This window comes from Pinus tabuliformis, chromosome 2_1 (genome assembly GCF_031772625.1).
Source record: "Pinus tabuliformis cultivar Carrire ecotype Pingquan chromosome 2_1, CPIR1, whole genome shotgun sequence".
Classification (NCBI taxonomy): domain Eukaryota; kingdom Viridiplantae; phylum Streptophyta; class Pinopsida; order Pinales; family Pinaceae; genus Pinus; species Pinus tabuliformis.
This window is the reverse complement of record NC_142299.1, coordinates 763,782,097-763,807,042: the sequence shown is the minus strand read 5'-3', so window position 1 is coordinate 763,807,042 and position 24,946 is coordinate 763,782,097. Positions and strand designations below refer to the sequence as shown.

At 39.2% G+C, this 24,946-nt stretch overlaps 1 protein-coding gene across 2 annotated transcripts in view; it reads left to right on the top strand.

Annotated features, from left to right (window-relative positions):
* Positions 1-24,946, top strand: part of LOC149202818 (zinc finger protein CONSTANS-LIKE 14-like) — a 65,354-nt gene that overhangs the window by 13,110 nt on the left and 27,298 nt on the right. Inside the window, exon 3 of one of the 2 annotated variants that reach the window (XM_089403266.1) lies at positions 2,045-2,263. The exons of the other annotated variant lie outside the window; for it this stretch is intronic. Within the exon in view, the coding sequence (XP_089259392.1) occupies positions 2,045-2,263 (219 nt within the window). The remainder of the gene's footprint in view (positions 1-2,044; positions 2,264-24,946) is intronic. 2 annotated transcript variants of the gene reach the window in all.

Here is a 24,946-nt window from a genome sequence, read left to right as displayed (position 1 = left end):
AGCCACTTTGGAGTAGGGTATTAGGCACTTTGAAGTTGGGCACTTGGCCGTATGAGCATGTCACCACCTTACACAGTGTGAGGAGGATTGCTTGAGTTGAGGCACCATTGATTAAATAGTGCACTGTCTTGTAGGATGAGTGCTTGACATGTGTGCACGTAGATTGGAGGGTGCACAACTTTGGGGGTTGGACAAACCATAGTGTGACATGTGTTTTGAGGAGCATTTTGTTTGGCACTTTGTTTGTTGACTTGGCCTATGGTTGCTTGTGGACTTATTCCATTTTTGTTTTGTCGGCCTTCCTCACCTTACTCTATAGATAAGGAGAGGAGAGCGTCTTTGTTATGAATGACTCTATTTTCTCTTAGAGTTTGATAGTTGGTATAATGCTAGCTATTTGGATTATCTTTGAAGATCATATATTACTCTCGTAACAAGAATTAGTGCTTGTGGGATGTTAGTGCCAGTGTTCGCTGGCTTGTGAAATATAAGTTTTGAGTATTGTAGCTTCTAGGATGCAAGTGTGTGATTCTCCCTAATAGCTTGTGTGATTGAAATGGGAGATCTTAAGGTTTGGCAGTTGGTGCAATGTTGGCTTCTTTGTAAGTTCTAAGAATTGGCTTATAGAGCTTAGTTGGATTCCTTGATTGGCCTTTGTATTGCTGGTTAGGGTTTACAGTGATAATGGATGCCCTAGCTAGTGTTTGGGTTGCATTGAAGAGTCTTTGCATGGGATAAGTTGAAAGGACTACTTGTATTAAGTTGAGATGAGCTGAGGTATTGTACTTTGTCTTAATATTGTGATAATATGAAGTGAATTTCTGTTGCCTTAAATTTGTGATTGTAGCTCTAATTTTTTCTTGTACTGAGAAAGTTTAATGGTCGTTTTCGTCTGCTGATTTATTAGGACAGCAGGGTTAAATGACACATTGATTTTGCATGCTTAGTGAAACTTGATCTGATTTATTGCCGTTATATTTCTGCTATAATTGAAGTAATTTTCAGATTGTGTTTTGAGATAGGTCTTGCTGTAAGGGCCACTGACATGATCTGTGCTTCTGTTGGAATTAGTTTTAGTGCTAATGCTGAACACTATATGAAGTAGATCCATATAAAAGACATTTATAAAATAAAATGAAATGAATCCAATGTATTCTCTATTAGCAACATGACTCCCCCACCTTGTGGTGGGTCCTATTTGGCATGCACTAGAAGATTAGAAAGAAGTCGGAAATTTCAACAAATTGATGATATTCTTAGCTTGTGAGGTCATAATACAATTGTTTCCAGAGTTGGATAATTAAACAATTAGAAAAAAATGTTGGCATTAGACAAAATATCTTGACAGGTTGGGTGGGTATCCAAGTTGCATAAATTATGATTTAGCTATAATGGCTTAATCTTTTATGGAGTTAGTCTACCAAAGAGTTTCCTTCAATTTTCTAAAGAGAAAAGTAACCTTGTTTTGTTGCAAATGAAATAAACAATATTGTTCACAAGGACTTTCCTTCTTTATGTCTTTCATCCATGTCTTTTGGACCATAAGGCTATTCAGTTTTTTGGAGATAACATGACTTTTGTTCAATGATATTATGTAGTCATGGCATGCATTTTTTAAGGTTATTTTTTTTCTCAACATTCAATACCTTTGTATAATTATTCTCTTTGCTTACAAGGATCTTATGCATTTAGTGGAGAGCAAATGATGCAACATATTTGAGACCTTTCTCAAGAATGATAGGGATGCCTTAGGATGTTTTCTCAACCGGTACAAACTTAATATTTGGTTCTAAGATTTTACGATGCAAAATCTTATGGGTTTGCAAGAAATAACATCTATACTGCATTTAGATTACTTAGGGAGGTAGTTATACTTTTAGCAAAGTCTTTTACTCATTTTTTTGTATGCTATTTATTTATTCATGATTGGTGTATATATTAGTATATTGGTGCTAATAAATGATATATTGGAATGTATTTCTAGGCATTACCTTGTGGATATTTGATTTCTTAACTTATTCTTTGATAATCATTGTCATTGCAGGGTTGGGATTTGAATGCACATAATGCCACAAATTGTGAGGGTCACAATGTAGATAGATACAATGTAGCTGATATAGACTTTAGCAATTTTAAGAGTTACAGTGACCTACTTGAAAATGCTTGCAATGACTCTGTGATATCTTTGGAGAACATTAGCACTATGAAATGCTCACCAAAACATACTACTCGACCGAGTCTCCAGTACTTTGCTTCACATGATGTAAGTAAGATATAGTTTTTATGTGGCTTTGAAGTTTTATTTCTTTTCACTCACAATGCTTTCTAAGCAACATTGGCTTGTTAGAAGGAAATTAAGGACATATGTCCAAAAAAATAAATTAAGTGAGTGCTTAACAATTGTATATCTATTTTCTTCCCCCAAAATGATAGAAAGTATACAACCACCACATAAGAATAAGAATGTAGGCAATATAGGAGTCGTGCATATTATTGGTAGTGGAAGTGCGTAGAAGTTTTAGATTGCTTTAACTACTTTTTTTTCTAAGTAATATTGTTCTATTGATATGGTACAAAAAAGGTTACAGAGAGGCGTGACCTTAGAGTTGTTGAGCATCAATCATCATCAAAAATTGAAACTGTTTGTTTTGGACTGCCCCTACATAGTGGAAACCAGTCCAAGAAGCCATAAAGACTGCCCCTATTATGGGGGAAACCAGCCCATTGAACCAGAAAGAAAAAGACCATAGCTGGGTATACATTGTTTTTCCAAAAAGACAAAGAGAACATGTAGTATCAGAACCAAAAAGACAGAGAGACACATCCACCTGGCAGCAAGACGCATTCGTTGGAGGCCACGTGTTAAGTCGGTGGCTCCTCCTGGGCTGGTTCCTCCTCAATCCTGCATGCAAATTGATACCAGTCATCATCCGCGTCAGACACGCCACGTCCCTGAGTTGGTGGAGCCTCCTCATCGCCACCTATGCCCATCTGCCTCTCAGAAGTGTTGTTCTGCCTGCTTCCCGAAGCCTTTGTGCCATTATGCTTGTTGTCCTCAGCTGATGAACCGCCAGCTTTAGCCTTGCCATGCAGAGTCGTTCTGCATTCACTTTGATGCTTGTTGCTAGGGATGCTGATTCCTCGGCAGCCTGAAGCCTCCCCGCTCTGCTTGTCCCAGAGGCCAGACAGAGGAGCTTGCTGCTCAAGCTCTTTCGCGAAGGAAATTGTGACAGTGGCAGTGATTGTAGGCCGATTTAAGGTGCTGCAGAAGTGGAATTGAGTGCTGTGAGGGCCGGGATAAGGAGGAAGAGGGAAATCCGCAGAGCGAGCTGCTACGTCTCTCCTACCCCTACCACTTCGTGTATTCAGGTAGCGTCGAGAGGGGTAGTTGAGAGGATTGAGCGTCTCAGTGGATGAGTTTGAGGAAGCGGTGGCGGAGCTGGTCGAAGCTTGTGAGCGGATGAATCCTCCACGGGTTCCTCCGCGCCTACTGCACGTGCGATGCCTGAGGCGAGCCATAGCAGAATTATGAATTAAGTTGATAGCAGAGGAGTTGGAGGTATAGTGATGCAGAGAGTGAGCAAGGGATGTTGGAGCTTGGTCTAAAATAACGACGCTGGAATGAGAGAAATGGAAACCATTGCCAAGATCCAGGCAAGGAAGAATCTAGCAATGACTGCTGGTCGCAGTGCGAATACACGGTTCAGCAGCTTGCGAAGGGCAGAAACCATGGAGAAGAGGAGGATTTGCAAATCGATCTGCAGGGGCCATGGCTATGAGGGAGGTGAATGTATCACAGCTTTCGGGGTCATTTATTACCTTCTGCAATGTGTTATAAATTCGTCTGAGGTTGGCGCGCGGGACGATGCTAGTAGCCATATGGCTTTCCTGTCCGCCGGCGGTCCGTCTTATCATTTTAATTAGCGCTATTGACACCCGCATCCGGGTTTGCTTTAACCACTTTATACATGATCTAATACATCAATTTTGTGTGTGGCTAAGCCGTGACCTTAAAATTAGATTATTATTATTCTAATATACATCTATAATTTGGTATCACAACTGTTGATTGTGTGTAGCTTAAGTGGTGAAGGGGAGAAGTTGTTATCCTTCCCAACCCCCCCCCCCCCCCCCCCCCCAATGTAGGTTCAAATCCCATGTGTACATGTTTGTCCTCTATTGTTGATTAGGCTTTGCAAGGTAGCAATCTCACTCTTGCTTAAGCGCTCAAGGGTGGGACAAGTTGTTTCCAAAACTCCAAAATTCAATTATATTTAGCTTGGGTGGTTAAGAGGAGAAGTTGTTATCTTCCCCAACTAGATTCAAATCTTGCTTATGACATGTTTTCTTTTCGTCGGTTGAGGCTAACAAGGTACTAGTAATCTTGCTCTCGAGGGTGAGATGGATGTTTCCAAACATTTTAAAGCCCAAGGGGTTAGCTTAATTGGTTGTGACCACCTAAATTCTTGCTTCATCCTTGAACTATCCAAACTTACAATTGCAAAAGTTCAAATGACAAGATCAAGTACAATAATGTATCAATTATAAATTCTGAATAATTTTTTTCCCTTTGATTTGTAAGCATCAACATTGATAGAGTAAGTGCACATGTATCAATAGGAGGAATGTCCTCTTTGGTTGGTATGATGATGGTTGTGAGAACACACTAATTCACATTATTTAGGGCCAAAAATGGTGCAATACTGCCTAAAAATAGGATTACTATAGGTTATTGTATAAAACAATGGGTTTGGAAATACTTTGAATCTAATGCCCCACCAACCAAAAAATATAAAATCGACAAAAAAAGTTCCCCCTCCCCCCAACAAACCCTAATGCTATCCTACATAATGACAATCTCCCTCCTTGTCCCCTCCCCCCATTTGTCTCGCTCTTTTCTCATTGATCATTTGTGAGCGTTTGAAGATTTCGGTGTTGTGATAAAGAGAGTTGATTTAGAGTGAGATTAAGGTATTGCTTGGAGGATAAAGGAAAGATGATGATATCAATAGTCGTGTCAAGCCGAAGGGTGGTGATGAGAACCTCGATCTAGGGTATGATAATGAGTATACGTTATAGTATGATTTTTTTGGGATTTTAGATACCATTTGGAGCCTCAATGTTTATGCATTTTGGCTTTTAGATATGTATTGCATTTGAAGTGATTTTTCTATATTCACCCTTACAACCTCTATACATAGGGGAACTATACTTGTTTGGTTCCCAATGGTTTTGATTTATATTGATGTACATGAATAGGTAATTCTTAAGTTAAAATTTGAGTAACTTATGCTTTTCTATATGATTGATAGGTCTTTTTAGTTTGTGTCGTTTGAGATTTGGAAATTCTACTTTGTGTTTTGACAACATTGGCTACAACAAAAAATTGAATTGCAATGTATCAACAACAAAGATTTGGAGATGAAAATTGTTGAAATCGCAAGTTTAGTATAATACAATTTTTTGCTTTGATATTACTTTCTAATGATTTTCTATAATGTTCCAAACGGGGGAATTTTACAGATTCTCGGAGTTTTGGCTTCAACTTCAGTTAAAATTTCATTCAATTAACAGGACATTGCCATGTAAAATTTATCAACATAGAACTGCAAGTAACTATATAATGATAAAAAATAATTCTCAACTTTATTTATAATACATATAAACTGGGGTTTTACATGTTGAAACACTGATATAGTTGAGATAGAAACTGGCCTCAAGAATCTGCTCCAATGTTGTGCTGGCCCTCCAAACCTAAACTGAAATGCAACTGCTGAGCTCTCCTGTGAATTCTGGATGAATTCACAAAGGGGGGAGATGGGTACTTGCCCAATCTCACAGAATCACCCGAGGGTTTACATCCTAGGGCTACTATGAAGTAGAGAACCAGGTTCTCAAACCTCTCATACAAGAAGAAAAATAAAATCCAAGATGTCCTCTAATGGCCTTCTCCTCTTTTTATAGATCTGTTGGACTCCTCTAGAATCTCCTAGTTTATGATAATTTTAATCATTGAGCACATTTCCCTCTTTTTATTTCAATTAAAATATCTTTTTAATGTGGGAAAATGGTAAATTGGTCACCATGCCTCCTTAGGCCACTGAAAATCACTTTTAACCATCCCATCTTGTAGATCTTCTCGTTTCGGTTGCAATGAGCTATTACACTAAGGGGCTCTGTCAAGTATTCCTCTTGGAATGCCACCTTAAGCGTAATTAATTGAGTTAGGCACACTAATAACCCCGTATTATGGGAATTGTCAGAATACAATGGAATGAGAAACAAGATGTGTGGAATCAATCCAACTGATGGAATATGGCAAGTGAACTCCTCTAGACCCCATAAAACAACTCCAAAAGCCCCTGGGCCCATTGATGACGTAAACCTACACCTGACCTGTATGCCTCTAGACCTGAAAGTCCATCCTAACCATGCCATAAGGAACACTAGAAAAAGGAACATAAAAAATCCTCCTGCTCCAAGATTGCTTGCCCTCAAGCAATCCAAACCTGTGGACCAGTCTGGTGGTCCAATGCAACTGAGACCCAATGCCTAGATCCCATACAAACCACTGGGTGATGTTATGCCTTTGTGTCAACCTACCATGAACGAACCCCTCAATGCTCGGATCCCAGAACAATCTCTAACTGTCATCAACAAATCCTCTTGGATCCCAATGACACCCAGAGCAAGCATCAATGCCCCATGGCTCTTGCTGTTCTATATCACTGGCTATGAATGTTGTTCCATTAACTGTGTACCAACTCATCACCTCTTTCCAGTCCAACCCTTAGCATAGGCCAAGGTCAGTCCCACTATGTAGTTGTAGGCCTAGAGTGCTGGGAAGTTGTTGGCCTACATCCCATCGCCAACTAGAGCATGTAGTACTCCTCATGTCTTAAGGGTCCTTGCTGTACTATGCTCACGATTGAGAATATCGTGCCACCAACAGCATACCAACTCATAATCTCCTGCCAATCCATCCCATGGGAAGGATCAAATGCATGTGCACTTGTATATGGTACGAGTCCACTGTGTTGCACCATGCTCAACTCATGCAGCTCTACCCAACCAATCAACCAGATATGTCTAGGAATCCCTGCCTCTCTCCTTATAAGTGGGCAACCTATGCTGCACACACTGTCTATTTACCCCTGGAGAGTGTTGCTGCCTGGAAATATTGTAGCTTTGCTAGCTGCCGCTGCATCTACCTGGACCTCATCAATGGGCAAACCCAAAGATGGATGCGCCACTATCTCCAAAAGAGCCTCCCTCATCTGACCGAAAACTTCATGCCCCATCGGTCCACTCGTCACCTGCAAAACTGTTTTGTCAGGGCCCAACACCTCTTGATGACCAATGTTTGCAACTGGCAACCCGCACATCTGTATGCCCCTCATCAATGGCTGGCCCCAAGGACTGCTGCTCATCCTTCTCCATCATGGGTTCAATATGAGTCATTAGTTGACTATCCAAAACTGGCCCATCAAGCAGACTGTGCTCCATTGTGTGCCGCACATGGTGACTCATCAAACATGGATGTATATCTAGGTTGCTGTCAACATCTCTACAAGTTTGCTCAAGCTCCTCTATGTGCTCACCATGCTGGATTTCTACTGATAGCTCATCTCCTTGGTCTCCTCCCCATATGGAAATAATTTGCTTCTCATCAAACCTATCCACCAGATAGTTATGCATATCATGGTTGTTGCCATCATCCCCACATGCCTGCTGATACTCTTCAGAAGAATCCTCATCTGGAAGGTCAGAATGAGTCTCCCCTTGATGTACCTCTGTCATCGCCTCTATGTCACTCGAGCAAGAGTGGTCAAGTCCCCAAGGTTCCTTGTAGGTGAAGCAAGGACCCTTCGTCCTTAATTTGTTCTTGCTGCATGTCCCATCATGTTAAATTTAGGTATGTTCTATGCTTGGAGCAATTTACTTCAATTTTTCATATTAGCCCAATGTCAATATTCAGATTAGCAATCACATGAACATGATAGTAAAGTGAAGATAGAACATAAAGATAAATAGTAGAAGACAAGCCAAGACAAGAGGACACAGGATGTGGCACCAGCCAGGGACAAAACCCAATGTGGGGAAACCCTTGATCAATTCTTCTTATATTCTTCAATAGTTCAGCAGAGAGATAGAGATAGAGTACAATGAATTAAAGTCAATACTGACTTGCCAAAATAGGAGATCAGACATCAGAGATCTTCACCATGAAGATGACACAATGAGGTAGCAATCCTCCTTCCTTCGCTGCATCACAGATTAAGGCACCTTTTGCATGCTGCAAAGATTGGTGCTTTTCTTGGCAAATCTGGTCACTGGTTAGGGCACAAACTCTGACTGCTACAACACCCTAAATACACCCAACAACCCACCTATTGACAGTGACTTTCCTTCACACAGTCCCTCCAACTATATGTTGCCTCATAGGGCTGCTATCCTCCCTGAACGCAGCTCCTAAAGGGCCTCCAACTGCTGGCTATGGCCTGCGGCCTAGCCCAACAGTGGTCTGTAACTTCAGTCCTCTTAATCAGTGCCCCAAACAGTCCTTAGACACCAGACCCTTGCTCCCCTTTTCTGTGGCTTCTTCTGCCTTGCAAACTGAGCTTAAGAACAACCCAATCATGCCCAAATACCCCTGAAATAGACCATGCTGTCACCTACAACAATGTGGCTTAATCATAGATCCTTCATGCTGTTTTAGTACTCCTTTTGCTGCGGCTAGGTCCACACTTCTTGCTGCGTCTTAGGGTCACTTTCTAGCTGTGATTAAGGGCTCCACAAACAGCTACTTTAGGCCTTCTTATGCTGCGGATTATGGCTGTACTTTACAGCAGATTAGGGCATCACTTGACAGCAGATTAAGGCTCCCTTTGGACAGCACATTGGAGCTCCTCTTTACTGCGGATCAGGCTTCCTCAAGTGCAGATTAGAGCCTTCCTCTAAACAATGGATAGGGCACATTTGAACTGCGGCTAGGGCACCAACTGAACTGCGGTTAGGGCTTCATTCTAAGCTACATATTAGACCTTTTCTTGACAGCCTATAGGAGCCTCTTTAGACTGCATATAGGTCTCCTCTTTGAGTTGCATCTAGGTCTCTCTTGACAACGGATTAGGGCACCTTTAGGATTGCAGCTAGGGCATGTATGAATTGTGGCTAGAAGCCTTTCTTCACTGCGGCTTGAACTCCTTTAGGACAACGTATAGGGCTTCTCCTTAGGACTGCAATTAGGGCTCTTTCCTTTAGACCTCTCTTTCCACCAAAACCCAAACGAGTGGAGAGAGAGATCACAAGAGATGAGTGTGTCAAATGACTTGAAGACCTCTTCTATTTATAATGCAACGTTGAGGATAAGTTGGGGTAATTTGGTTGCTGGCAACCTTGACAAATTGTCAAATAATACAAATAAATTCATATCTCCATAAATACATGTTGGAATCGATTTATCTTTAGATCAATCCTACACCTCTCGGAGAGAGGAATCCAAGAAAAATATCAGCTGCCATAAATAAGATGACCCATATGGAGTTTGGCCCTAGTTGCCAATTTTAACACATCAACTCTCAGCTGCTCCTCTGTGGTCAACCGCCTCCTGAGCAGATTTATGTTCTGCTCAACCAACCTTCTGGCTAGCTCATAAGTAATAGGTGAGACCAACCGTTCTCACCTCCAAATGAACAACAATCGACACTGCAACTTCTGACAATTGGCATCACGATCTCCCATACATGATGACAAGATGAACTGCATGTGTGTTTTGACTAAGTCAGGATGATGTCTCCTAATGCTGAAAAAGCATTGGAACATTGCAAGATTAAGTCATCACACTCTAGAGCAAAAAATGATTTCATAAGTCCTAGTCATGGCCATAATTTCCAAAACTTGAAACTTCTTCCCAAATGTAGGACCCTCGGAGTTATCCAAGTCTTGCATGGTTTCTACCATTAGCTTGAAAACTCTCCTCATAACATCATCATTGTAAGGAGCTATAGGTGCGGTTAGCCTCATGATGTTGTTGAGGTAAGATGCACCAAGAATTTTGACTCCATCACAAGGTTCCTCCAAGAACATGTTTTGTATGAGAGCAAGCATAGTGGATTGTAGAGCCCAAATTAGTTTCTTCCCTTCTAATTGGTTCACTTCAGAAAGGAGTGCATCCAGATCATCTAGTTTGAAAAGTGTTAGAAAATCAAAAAGGCGGAAATGTTTTCTTATGTTGATAATTACTCGTGATATCTTAGTGAAATATTTTCTTATGTTGATAATTACTCGTGATATCTTAGTGTTCTTATTAACTTTTCTTATGTTATTCTTTTATCTTTGTTTCATCAAGCAATTATCAAAAGCAAAACACAAAGATCAAGCCACTAGATGTAGGCACTTTGCCAGGGATAAAACCCCTCTATAGGGAAAAACCCAGTCAAACTCTTCCACTAGCAAATTCAAGTTGAGATAGACCAAGACCCTAGACCAAAAGACCTTCCTCCTCCACCAAGTCAACCTTCCAGTATGATTCAACAACCTTCAATAGTTTATTCTTGTCCAACAGCTACAACCCAACAACAACCTAGAAATTTCGGCCCCCAGCTACTCTAGAATTTCAGCGCACCTTCAGAATTGTAGTTTCGGCCCCCATCAACTCCAGAATTTCAACCCACCTTCAGAATTGTAATTTCGGATGTTCTAGCAGCTTCACACGTGAGTGAGAGAGAGAGAGAGAGAGAGAGAGAGAGAGAGAGATTTTAACTTCTTATGCTTGATAGAGACCTGCTTCTCCTTCACTAGCCCTTTCCTCTTCTTCTCTCGAATTTCACACTTCTTGTCCCAGAAATTGCAGATCGAACTTTTTGAGTGCTCTAAATGAGGTTGAGTTTCTGTCGTTATATAGGAGATTCTGCCCCTCAATTAGGCCGACTTGTCTAGTTTGAGGTGGACTTGGTGGAGGAGGCCTAATTGGCTTATTTTGCATTAAAATAAATTTCTTTCTTGACAAATGAAGCTTAAGAAGGGTCTTTTACATTATGACATGGACAAGGATACTTGACATAATTCCTAGAAGCCTATAATGGAGGCTTTGACCTATAAACAATTGACCCAAGCATGAAACCCATGCTTTAATAAGTCAATTTCTTAAATAATGAAATTTCTTTTTCTTTCTTTTGATAAATACATTACATCATGACTCAAATACAATTATGAAGATCGACACTAGTTACATTCTTCAACACTCCCTCTTAACCTTGGGAGGTATTCATAATTACATATATACAAAAGATGCATGGAAGATCTCAAATTGATATGCTCTATGAAGAGTCACAACACACAGTGCTACAGATTAGATACCTGACTAGGGTACTCTAATCGGGTGGGACCAAGATAGACTCAAGCTTTAGCTACTACAGGTACCATCAGGCTTTTAAGCTCTACCATTAACCTAGGGATCTAGGTGCGTATCCAAGGTCGGAGCTCCATGACCGACGCTACCCTCCCTACTTCGGCATATAGACATCAACACATAGGTCGACCAGATGTCCTCTCAAGCATATTGCCATAAGATGCTTCCTCTCACCTTATAAACTAACTTAGATATATATATCTGCCACTCCAAGCATGATTCAAACATTCAATCTTTTAATAGAAAGATCCTACACAATCACAACCTCAATCAGTAATAATATATATACAAGAAAACACAAACCTTCAGGGTCCTCAATCATTCTGATGATACTATCATCAAGTTGTCCAAATACAACTTATTGGAAGCTTTCTTCTTATTTCTCCAGTAGCACCAAATACAACCTCGGGACTTCTCAAGTCTTTGTGAACATCTATCTGTAGTACTTTCATTCTTCGGTTTCATTCTTAATTCGAGGTATTCATTATGACTGCCATAATATGCCCTCCCTCTCAACTGGGGAGATATACCCTTTTTTCTATTGAGGCTCCCTCTCAGCTTCATAACATCAAAGAAACTTCATCCTTTCAAGGCTTCATTTATGGCATCAAGGTTATCTTGATCATCATCATTCTTATAGCTTCCTACATCATGTTCATCATCATCTTCAATTACGAACATCTCCAACATCTTGAAGATTATGTACCTGCAAATCTTCAACAACAAGTACAACCAAATATACAGAAGCATGAAGACAACTACAATATGTTTATCATGTTATTACAATGGAAGCATCAAAACATTCAAATTTTAGACATCAAATACCTAAACTTCGTTAGGTTCATAATCAACAAGAGACACATCTTTTTATATACTATACTTCAACTTCTGCTAGGGTTTTGTCATAAACCCTAGATTTCTTCTTCGAGACATAAATCAATTCAATAACAATTCAATCATAGTACAATATATATCTATGGTTTCAAAAATAAGCTTTTAGAATTACATGTCAAACTTTACTAGGGTTTGTTGCAAACCCTAGATTTTCTCATCAAAACTAAATCATATCGAAATTAATATCCTAGAATATCAATTTCTACTAGGTTTTGTTACAAACCCTAGATTTTACAAACTAAATCACTAAGTTAGCATACTTACGTATACATATCTAGGATGCACTAGCATTTCACATCAATATCTACTAGGTAAACCCAAGACACAAACATCAAAGTTAGATATACAACAATTTCATTCGGAGTAGGGTTTTGATCATATGAACGAATATATACCTAGGGTTTCATTCTTAGGATCTTACTTATTACAAAGGTTTTTGTTTATAAACTCTAATTCACCAAACCTTAAAGATTTACGGTTTCATTATATGACCTAAACACTAACTGTAAACCCTAAAGTACTAGGGTTTTACCATAACAATACCAAAACCTTAAATTTCAAGAGAATAGGATTTCTATATTTCTTCAACAACCTCAAGTAGACTAGGGTTTCATAATCAACATTGGCATATCCTTAGCAACCAGAGGCTAGGGTTTTGTAGTGAACCCTTAAAGGTTAGGGTTTCATAAGAATGATCAAAATGATAGTATGACGAGGGTAGATTCAATCTAATGGATAATCACCCCAACAAGAATCTTTAAGATTCAAAACTCTAGACATAACGATGTCAGTAATGTAAAACAAGTTTCAAAAGAGAATGAACATACCTTTTCTTGTCACAAAGCTTGTAGTGTAAGACATACTTTGAATTGTTCTTTAACAAACCCTGTAAGACATCAACTCTTGACTAGTTTCCTTTGCAACATAACTTCTTCCATGCTTAAAGTTTATAGTTTGAAGTTTCCTTTAGAACCTTTGTGTATTTTGCAATCTTTCCTACCAAGGAAAACATAAAAGGTTATCAACATATAATACAAAGAAATCTTGATATGAGAGGGAAACCAAACATAAAAGAGGAGACAAGGAACAAGATACTTATCTTTTGGTAAAATGGTGAAAGCTCCCTCTTAATCCAGTCCTTTTGAGGGATATCTACAACTTATCAAAATAATTAAAAAATGTTCTAACAAGACATGTTAGAACTGCAAACTCTAGAAATCAAAACATAAAGGAAAATAATACAAAACTTAGAGTAGAAGACTAAAAAGGATATGTAAGAGACGACTTAGTAGTATAAATCTTTGACTTCTGATTCTTCAGTGTTGTTCTTCTTAGGTGGAGCTTCTTCAATGATATTTGCTTGTTCCCTATCTCTCTTCTTATTTCTTGGATTCTTAGCACATTGATTTTTGTAATGACCCATATTATGACAGTGGTAGCATTCAATCATGGATAGTTCAACTTTGTTCGTTGGTCCTTTGAACTTCTTGAAGGTTCCCTCCTCCTTGTGATGAGCGGAATAGACATTAGAGGTGTTTTCTAATGATATTATGGTTTCTTCTTGACTGGAATATCCTTCCAACTATTAATTCCTGATGCAAAAGTACTCCAAGATTTTGGTAGTCCTAGAAGAGTAGCAAGCTCCTTTTCCGGTACAACTTCATCTATTGCTTGGAGTTCATCTCTTATTCTAGATATCCTTGCAAAGTATGATGATACAGTATCGTCTGTTGTCATCTTTATTGTCCTTAGTTCATTCTTGAGGCTTGCTATTTGACCAATGTTCTTGATAGTGAATAATTTGGAGAGAGCCTCATACATTTATTTAGTGGAGTCTATGTTGGATATGTATGGAATTAGGTTGTCCTTTACTCCATCTACTATTAGATTCATGGCCAAGATTTCAGTTTCTCTGAATTTCTCCTTCTTTGCATCATCTGTAGGCTTCTTGATTTTTCCTTAAACAAGGTCCAAAACTTTGTGCTTAGCGAGAATAAAATCTATCCTCTTTTTCCATGCCCTGTAGTTGGAGGCTCCTTCTAGTTTGTTTTATCCCTTCATTGAGTTTGTCATATTGCTATCTTCTACTCCTTGTGACCTTCCTTGAAACCCTTTTCTTATATCTCTCCTTTCAATAGATCTTCAGTCTACCTTTTTCCTTCTTCTTCACCTTAGCTTTGATACCATGTTAGAAAATCAGAAAGGCAAAAATATTTTCTTATGTTGATAATTACTTGTGATATCTTAGTGTTCTTATTAACCTTTCTTATGTTCTTCTTTTATCTTTCTTTGATCAACCAATTATCAAAAGCAAAACACGAAGATCAAGACACTAGATGTAGGCACTCTGCTAGGGCTAAAACCCCTCCATAGGCGAAAACCTAGTCAAACTCTTCCACTAGCAAATTCAAGTTGAGATAGACCAAGACCCTAGACCAAAAGACCTTCCTTCTCCACCAAGTCAACCTTCCAATATGATTCAAGAACCATCAATAGTCTATTCTTGTCCAGCAGCTACAACCCAACAACAACACAGAAATTTCGGCCCCCAATAGCTCCATAACTTCAGCCTAGCTTCAGAATTGCAGTGTCGTCCCTTATAGCAGCTTAGCAGCTTCACACATGAGAGAGAGAGAGAATTTCAACTTCTTATGTTTGATAGGGACCTCCTTCTCCTTCGATAGCCCTTTCCACTTCTTCCCTTGAATTTCACACTTTTTCTTGTCCTAGAAATTGCAGATCAAACTTAATGAGTGAGTGCTTCAAATGAGGTTGAGTTTCTGCCTTTATATAGGACATTTTGCCCCTCAATTAGGCCGACTTGTCTAGTTTGAAGTCGACTTGGTGGAGGAGGCCTAATTGACCTTTTTTACAATAAAATAATTTTCTTTCTTGACCAATGAAGCTCAAGAAGGGTCTTTTACATTATGACATGGACAAGGATACTTGACATAAATCCTAGAAGCCTATAATGGAGGCTTTGACCTATAAACAATTGACCCAAGCATGAAACCCATGCTTTAATAAATCAATTTCTTAAATAATGAAATTCCTTTTTCTTTCTTTTGATAAATACATTACATCATGACTCAAATACAATTATGAAGATCGACACTAGTTACATTCTTCAACAAAAAGGACTTTCCCTGTGACCCTCATATGTTTTAAATCTGTCCCAAGTGCAAGGATTTTGTGTTGAATCTCCAACTCTTTTTTTAGATCCCTTGGTTGTTCTTTTTGAAGAATGACATAGACCCCTTTTGACAAAGGTTTGTTGTCTTGCTTGGGTTTCTGGTCCAGTGATGCATGGTGGTTTAAGGAACTAATTTCTGTGTTGCTCATTCTTCTCAATTTGTTTAGGAGTTCCTCCATTGTTTAGTCTAAGAACATTTGTGATAATGAGGCCACTGTTTCTTGGGTTTGTCGGTTTCCTCAGGGAGGCGTTTTCGCAAACAGTTTGATGACAAATTGCTATAGATATATACTATGGGTTATAGACAAAGATAATGCTGCTACAATTTAATTAAACATGGAATATAAATTCTAATAGCATTCATTCAAATAAAACAACAACAACAAATCAAATAGAGAAACCTAGTATATATATAGGCAACAAGGCGCTCTTCAGTACATATGCCACAGGATGATCAATAGCTCCCTTCCAGGTCTTTTTTGTATAATAACAACCTCCAGATATCACTGAGTATATGCATAGCTAGCAAGAATATTTTGTAAATTTCTTCTCTGTTGTTGTCCTCTTGGCTGTTCTATGTTGGATCAACAAAACAATGCTTTGCTACAAGTGTACAAGCTCAATTTGGCCCTCAGTCCTCTGTTTGCTGCAACTATAGGCACCTCTGGTCTTGGTCCCATCACACAACGATTAGGGCCTCCACGTCTCGTGATCTTGCTTAGCTCAGCTCAACACCAATTTTAGTCATAGAGAATTTGGTATATCTTTGCCCTTGGAAATGGTCATGTACAACTACAGTTTCTTCTCTTCTTTTATGCGAACTAGATTTGCCTTGGATTTTGGCTCCTTCGTGTAACTGTGGATGAATCTGTTGTTCTTCACTACATGCACAAGAAATGGGAGGGGGTATTTGTGCTCAATCCATTACCTAATACACTGCTCTTTGTGGGTATGCTGGCCAAAAAACACAAAGAAAAAGTGACCCTCACACAATTGTAGGTTAGACTTCTGATGCCCGGAACTCATCCTAGGGAAAATAGTGATGCTTCTCACTGAGTATAGAGGAAAATTAACTCTTCTTGACTGCAAATTTGGCTCCACTACCTTAAAACTTCGACCTAGTCAATAGATTGATTATTTAGTCACCAATCTAATTGCTCCTCTGCATGGGCACAAACTAGTGATGTAATGCATAGAGACTTCAAGCAATCACACTGATCAACACTTCACACATCAACATTATACGCACTGGACGTGTTCATCCAATTGTAGACTCTGGCAACCAATAACATGGACCCTTGATCTGCTACAACAACAACTCGACCTCACGTAGCTGTTTTTTAGAGATTAATTGTCATAGGCGCCGGTTCTACTTGATTCATTCATAGAATCACCACTATGCTAATCATCCCTCAGTCCTGGGACCTTGGTCCAGGGACACAGTGTTAATAAGTAATTCGCACAAAGCTTTGGTCTTCCATAATATTTTTAATGTAGTGTTTTTCAAACACTGTATGTGGTTCCAGACTTTGGATGGACCCACGAATTTGACCTTTAAACTTGTAATCAGTGGCTGCGACAAACAAAATTTAATCGCTTTTAATAATTTGATGGTCAGTTGCTACAACAAACTTTGACTGTGGTCACAAGCACCAGATTTGGGGCAATTCGACAAGGGATGCTGGAATGCGGCTTGAGGATTGCACATGGGAACCTCAACCAACGAATTGCTCAACCTTCACAAAGCTTCCACAATTTAATCAATTTACTTAGCGGATTTGCATGTCAATTCCGCCTCTACTATCAACAGAATGTTCAACTTCTATTCATTGGCTTATCTTCCCTTTTTGAGCGTGATTTTACCGGATGAGAAAGAGAAATAAACTCGGCCCTTCAATTTTTGTTGTGCCTGTCCTCTACAACAAGAAACAATTCGGCCTTTCCAGATACGGTTGCTTTAAGCGGTCTCTGAGCAATCTCAGTTTCAAAAATTTGAACACACAACATACACATATCTCTCAATAAATTTATTCGAAATTGCAATGGCACAAGGAAATCGCAGCTCGCGGCTCAATTGATGGCATAAAAGCATTCTCTTCAATTGATGTTCAATTTATTCGGACCCAGAATGATTTTGACAACACTTTTAAAAAAGAATACACACTCCTTTTGTAACTCGACCCCCCTATAATTTCCTCAAATCTCTTTCCTAATCAATTTGATCAAACTGCTGCGTTTTTAATATTTTTGTCAAATTGCCAATTTGTCGGACAATTATTAAGTGAAAGACAATTTCATGGCCAAATACTGGTTCATGGCCAAATACTGGTTCAACAATTTGAAACAAAATTGTCGAATACTTAAATGAGAGACAATTTCATATTGGTGGCCCGTAAGAGGAAATATTCAACAATTTTGATCTATCTTTGACATCTCCAACATAAATCCTCATGGTGGCAAGAACACCAACTTTGATACCACTGTAATGTTCCAAATGGGAAAATTTGACGGATTCTCGGAGTTTCAGCGTTAGATAAAATTTCATTCAATTAACAGGACATTGCCATGTAAAATTTATCAACATAGAGCTGCAAATAACCATATAATGAGCAGAAATAATTCTCAGCTTTATATATATATATATATATATATATAAACTGGGGTTTTACATGTTGAAACACTGATATAGCTGAGATAGAAACTAGCCTCAAGAATCTGCTCCAATGTTTTACTGGCCCTCCAAAACTGAACTGAAATGCAACCACTGAGCTCTCCTGTGAATTATGGATGAATTCACCAAGGGGAGATGGGTACTCGCCCAATCTCACTGAATCAACTGAGGGTTTCAGTTTTGGGGCTACAATGAAGTAGAGAACCGGGTTCTCAAACCTCTCATACAAGGAGAAAGATCAAATCCAAGATGTCCTCTAATGGCCTCCTCCTCTTTTTTTATAGATCTGATGGACCTTTCTGGAACCTCTTATTTTATTATTATTTTAATCATTGAGCACATTTCCCTCTTTTTATTTCAATTAAAATATCTTTTTAATATGGGAAATGGTAAATTGGCCACCATGCCTCTTCAGGCCACCGAAAATCACTTCTAACCATCCCATCCCGTAGATTTTCTCGGGTTCCAACGAGCTATTACACTAAGGTGTTCTGTCATGTATTCCTCTTGGAATGGCACCATAAGCATAATTAATTGAGTTAGGTACAATAATAACTCCGTATTACGGGAATTGTTAGAATGCAATGGAACGAGAAGCAAGCTATGCAGAATCAATCCTAATGATGGAATATGGCAAGTGAACTCCTCCAGACCCCATGAAACATCTGCAAAAGGCCTTAGGCTCGCTAATGACGTAAGCGTGCACCTGTGACTACTCTGCCTCCAACCTTGAAAGTCCATCCTAACCATGCCATAAGGAACACCAGAAAAAGGAACATCACATTTTCAAACAATTTTTCTCGTGCCACTGATATCATTGAATAATCAGAAAATCTCAAAAGTGAATGCAACAAAAATAGTAAAGATCATAGAAAGAGAGCCATGCACAATAGACAATAATTTTTACCCTTGGAAACCCAACCTTGGGAGAAAACCCAACAATATTTTCTTGAGGAGAAATTATCTTTGAGCAAGGTTTACAAATTAGAAAATTTGTCTAGAAATTTGTACCAATACACAAGTCAAAATACTAGTCAAACTTGGTCAATCAATTGCAAGTCAACGCTAGTCAAACCAATAGGAAAAATTAGAAGTCAACGTTGGTCAATTTGGCTTGGCTAAACTAGCCCACGGTCAAACTTCAACCCTGTGGTCAAACTGGGGTCAACTACGGTCTACGCCAACAATTTGTACATGCCGCTGTGGTTAACCTTGCGGTCAAACTCGCTCGTGAGGCCTTTGCTGCGATCAAACTTAGTCAATTCTTCACACACGTGCGACTTGTCAAACTTGTCCTTTCACATGTGCAACTAGTCAAGCTAGTCGTTAAACTTGTCCTTCTCTCACATGTGCAGCCTCCAAGAGAGAGATAGAAAGATGAAGAAAAGATAAAGAACAAATTTCTCCTTTAGCTGAAATTTCTCCTCCACTAGAAAAGATTCAATGAGCTTGCTATGTTGATAATTTGCCTCTCACACGCTGTCTGTTTATATAGGGGTCTAAGGTTAAGTGGAAACCCATCAAGGTGGTTTCTCATCACAAGAAACCCCTTCACTAATGGAGCCTACATCACAACTCAACATTAGACTAGAATTGTTTACCTCATTATTTGGTGAAAAATCTTCATTAATAAACAACTCAAATCTGCTCTATGAAAAAAAATAGGTCACTCCATCCAGGAGCATAATGTGAGGATTGTAGGCCTTTCAACCCAATGTATCCTTCTCCCCTAGTCAAATGAGCATGATTGCATGAAAGATGTCTACTCCTCGACCATTCACCCCTAGACAAATCAACATGGCTCAGAGGGTGAATGTGTCACCCCCCCACTAGTCAAATTAGCATGACCATGTGGGAGAATGTTTGCCTGATGCTACAAAAACATTAAAACTCCCTTTAGTTGGGGAGACATTCTACATCACACCAAGCTTGTCTTGGAAGTGTACAAACTTCCTCCTAAACAGAGGCTTGGTGAGAAGGTCTGCAATCTACTCGTATGTGGATATGTAATAGAGCTTCACTGCTCCCTTTTGCACCATGTCTCGGATGAAGTGATATTTGATGTCAATGTGCTTTGACCTGTCATGAAATACTGGATTCTCTGAAAGCTTGACACAACTTTAATTATCACAACATTTCAAGGTCGTCTCTAGCACTTGATCAATTTGCCTTGCAAGTAGCGTTCGAAGCCACACCACTACATGACTTATGGCACTTGTTGTGATATTCATATACTCCACCCCTGCTTAACTGAGTGCGAAAAAAGTTTGCTTCCTGCTAAACTAGGATATCATGGCTAATCCCAAGTTGAAGCAACACCTCAACGTACTCTTTCTGTCCATAGCATTCCCAGCCCAATCAAAATTTGTATATCCTCGCAGCCTCACTTCACCACTTGAGGCATATCTCAGACCATATCCAATTGTACCATGCAAGTACCTCAACACATGCTTTGCTGCAACCCAATTTACATGCCTCAACTCAACCATATATTGGCTCAAGGTGTTCAACGCAAAGCAAATATCTAGCCTAGTGTTATCCAGGTACATTAAGGATCCAATCAATTGGCTGTACATAGTGGGTCCACGAAATCTGAATCTGAAGCAGAATCACTCAACGTCATTAGATTTGTCACCATAGGTGTAGCCATGGACTTATTGTCCATCATACCGAATCTCCTCAAGATTTGAACTGTGTACTTCACTTGCCTAAGGAAGATATCACGAGGTCTCTGCTACACCTCCAATCCCAAGAAATATTTCATGAAGCCAAGATCCTTCATCTTGAATTTCGAAGCCAACTCCCTCTTGGACCTGACAATGAGCCTCTTTGTCCCACTAAGGAACAAATCATCAACATTCAACACCAGGATCAAAGGATCACCATCAACCACCATGAAGTAAAGGTCAGGATCTGCATCACGCTTGGTGAAGCCCAAACTCATAAAGTATCCACCAATCCTAGAATATCATGCCCTAGGTGCCTACTTGAGTCCGTACAAAGCTTTCTTCAATCTGCAAACATGGGACTCCTTCCCATGTACAACAAAACCCTGAGGTTGCTCTATTGTAATATCCCCATTTTTGTTTTCCCTTATGATGCAGTTAGGGTGGATTTCTAGGGTTTGTGTCAACTAGGTGACAAGAGCGAGATTAAGTCATCTGTGGGCCCAAAGGGTTTTGGAGGAGTTTTATGGGGTCTGACGGGCTTCGCTTGCTATATTTCATCATCAGGGTCAATTTCATATAGTTCGTTCTTGGTTCCATTGCATTCCGACGCTTCTCGTAAAATGAGGTTATTATTCAACATATTTTAATATAATATGATAAAGGTGTTATTTGGAGTGGATTATTTTTATAAACACCTTAGTGTAATAGCTTGTTGGAACTAGGATTAAGAGATCTACATGATGGGATGATGAAATTGAAAAGTGACTTTCAGTGGTCGAAGAGATCATAAAGGCCTATTAATCATTCTTTGGGATTAAAAGTGACTTAAATAAAATAAAATAAAGAGTCACTTAGATAAAATTAAATGGAGGAGCTTCTAGAATGAAAATAAAATAATAAAATAAAAGTGCTTCTAGAAGGTTGGAGAGAGATCCATCAAATCTTTAAAAGAGGGGAGAGCAAGTCATTGGGAGCATCATGGACTTGTAATCTTTTCTTTGGGAGAGTTTCTGGAACTTGGTTTTTAGGTTCAGAGAGCCCTAAGATGAAAACCCAACTCACTATTTTGGGGATTTCATTCAAAAATCTCATTGGCCTTCATTAACATCAGTTGGTGAACGAATCTGGAGTAGATCTGTGGATTGGAATGAGGATCACTCAAAGCTCCAATTTGGGCTTAATTTCCAGTAATTTATTGGAGGATCAACATCTATAGTTAGCTATTTAGATATTTGCTGGTGTTTGTAATAGGTTCTTAGAACCTTATTTTAATATAATAAAGCTGAGATTTGCTGCATATGTCTCATGATTATTTTAAGTTACTGCTTTTACAACTGCAATTGTATTGATTATGCTTATAATTTAATGGTGCAATGGTGCAACTTGATTGGGTTTTGGAAAAAGCATTTTATGGTGTATTTTCTTGAAGCAAATTCCTGGAATATTTTGTCAAATTTTGTTTGGGATATTACATCTATGTACACTTTGTCCTCAATCACACCATTGAGGAACACGATCTTTACATTGTGATATAAACTCTAACCCATAACAGAAGCCAGAGAAATAATAGTCCTGATAGAAGTGTACTTGGCAATTCGAGCAAACGTCTCCTCATAGTCCACTCCCTCTTTTTGGGAGAACCCTCTCGCCACAAACCTCGCTTTGTACTTCTCGATGTTGCCATCTACTGCATGCTTGATCTTATAGATCCACTTGGAAGTCACTATTGACTTCCCCTCTGGTCTCAGAACTATCTCCCACACATCATTCTTCATGATGGACTAATACTCCTCCATCATGGCATCCATCCAATCTTGTTGGCTCCTCATAATTGGAAGGCTTGGAATCAATGATGTGGCTCATTAATGCTATGTAACTCGAGAACCTCTATGTTTGTATGCTCTCCCTGAAAGTATTCCTAGGAACTCTATGCCTCTTTGCATTTTGCAAAGTGTCACGAAGCCATGCTGGCCTCTTCCTTGTCCTTGCAACATTTGATTGTACTAGATCCAAGATCCCGTTGGACCTCTATCACTACTCAAAAAAGATCCCTTGGCATTCTTGCTAAGTGCACAACCCCTGCAAACACCCTCATGCTCTGCCTGAAGCCCGGAAGACCTATAACAATCCTCCTTAATGCTGGCAAAGCCTTGTAATGCAGGGATGCCATAACTCACATAAACTGATACTCTCATGTACTGATCGCTTGGCTAGATGTCTTAACAATCTGCACAGTCGTCCCTCTCGAACACCAGTCACTCCTGCTGAGTCTATGCTCGGGCCCTTAGGCCATACAATAACCTGACCATCTACAAATGCAACTATGTAACCTCTATCCTCCAACACTGAAATAGAGCAGATTCTTCTTCAATCTTGGTACAAACAATACATCTCTCATGTGTAGAGAATCTTCAAACTCTAGTTGAAACGATGTTATCCCAATTCCTTTCATTGCATACTTGGCATTATCTCCAAGTTCCACCTGCAATGCTGAATCCTTCTCCGTCAAATGAGTGAGAGGATCTCATGAATCTGTCATGTGCGTAGAAGCACCACTGTCCACCAACTAAATATCACTACTGTTTTGTAATAGTGCTTGTTAGAGAGGAGACAAAGAAATATTCCTTTCAAAGATCATCTGCAATCTCATCAAGTTTAGATTCCTTTGTCTTCCTCTGTGGTAGATGCTCATCATCATCATCTTTATCGATTGTTGATGCATGCTTCTTTCCCTTCCTTTTCTTCTAAGGACGCTAGACATTTCAAGCATCTGACCTTTTGAAAGATCCTTCTTCTTTTGATCTTGAACTGGAGTTGATTTTCCACTTGCAATTTTCTTATCGATGTTTCTTTTTCCTTTTCCTTTCCTTGCATGGGCTACAAGGGCTTGAGTTTCTTTATCTTGGGGTTTCTGCAAGCTGTTATTGGACAACAATCTGGCATCCTGTTGGATACAATCAGTCCAAAGCTGATCAAACTTAGGTAGCTTAGCTTGTGCACAAATACCGTGTACAAATGGATCCCATGAAGAATGAATTCCAATAAGAGTCACTGTAACAAGATTTGCATCATCAATAGTATGTCCAATGGCTCTAAGTTGTTCTCTCAATTGGGAGACTCTCATGAGATAAGTGGCAACTAAATTTGATCTGGACATCATGATACTACGATGCCGATGCCTCAAGGCCAATTTCTTGCTAGTGTTCATATTCTTGAACAATCCCACAAAGGCATCATACATCTCTTTGGCAGTTATCAACTCAACAACATGTGGAATCAAATGGTCCTTTATGGAATCTATCAAGATCCTCTTAGCCCTTTCTTCATTCTTCTTATGCTTGGCTTTCGCCTCAACTTCTTGAGGTTTTGAGATATTTTCTTTCACATAATTCTAAATATCATTTCATCCAAGGCAAGGAGTATTCTGGTCTTCCAAGATCTCAAATGAGTTGCACCATCCAACCTGGCTTCTACTCTGAGACTAGGCCCTGGCTTCTACTCTGAGACTAGGCACCATCTTGACAAGAGATATAAAGTTTGATCAAGCTCCTTGAATACTGAAATCTAAGGCTGGTTCAATGGTTGATCTTCGACAAAGCTCTGATACCATGTTGAAATTCTATGGCAAGTGCAGTAGAATAAGATTTTTTGCTTTGATAATTAATTCCAAACATTTTTCAAACAAGTTTTCTCATGCCACTGATATCATTGAATAATCATACACAAAAAATATCAATTGTAAATGCAACAAAAACAATAAAGATCATAGAAAGACAACTCTGCACAATAGACAATAATTTTGTACCTTGGGAAGCCCAACCTTGGGGGAAAACCCATCAATCTTTCCTCGAGGAGAAATTGTGTTTCAATAATGTTTACAAATCATAAATTTTTTCTAATAAATCTGTTCCAATACACAAGTCAAAATACCGAAAAAACCTAGTCAATCAACTGCAAGTCAATGCTGGATAGACCAATAATAAAAATCAAAAGTCAATGCTGGTCAACTCGGCCTGTGGTCAAACTTCGGTCCTGTGATCAAACTGTATAGTCAAACTCTCACACATGTGGCCTTTGCTGCGGTCAAAGTTAGTCAATTCTTCACA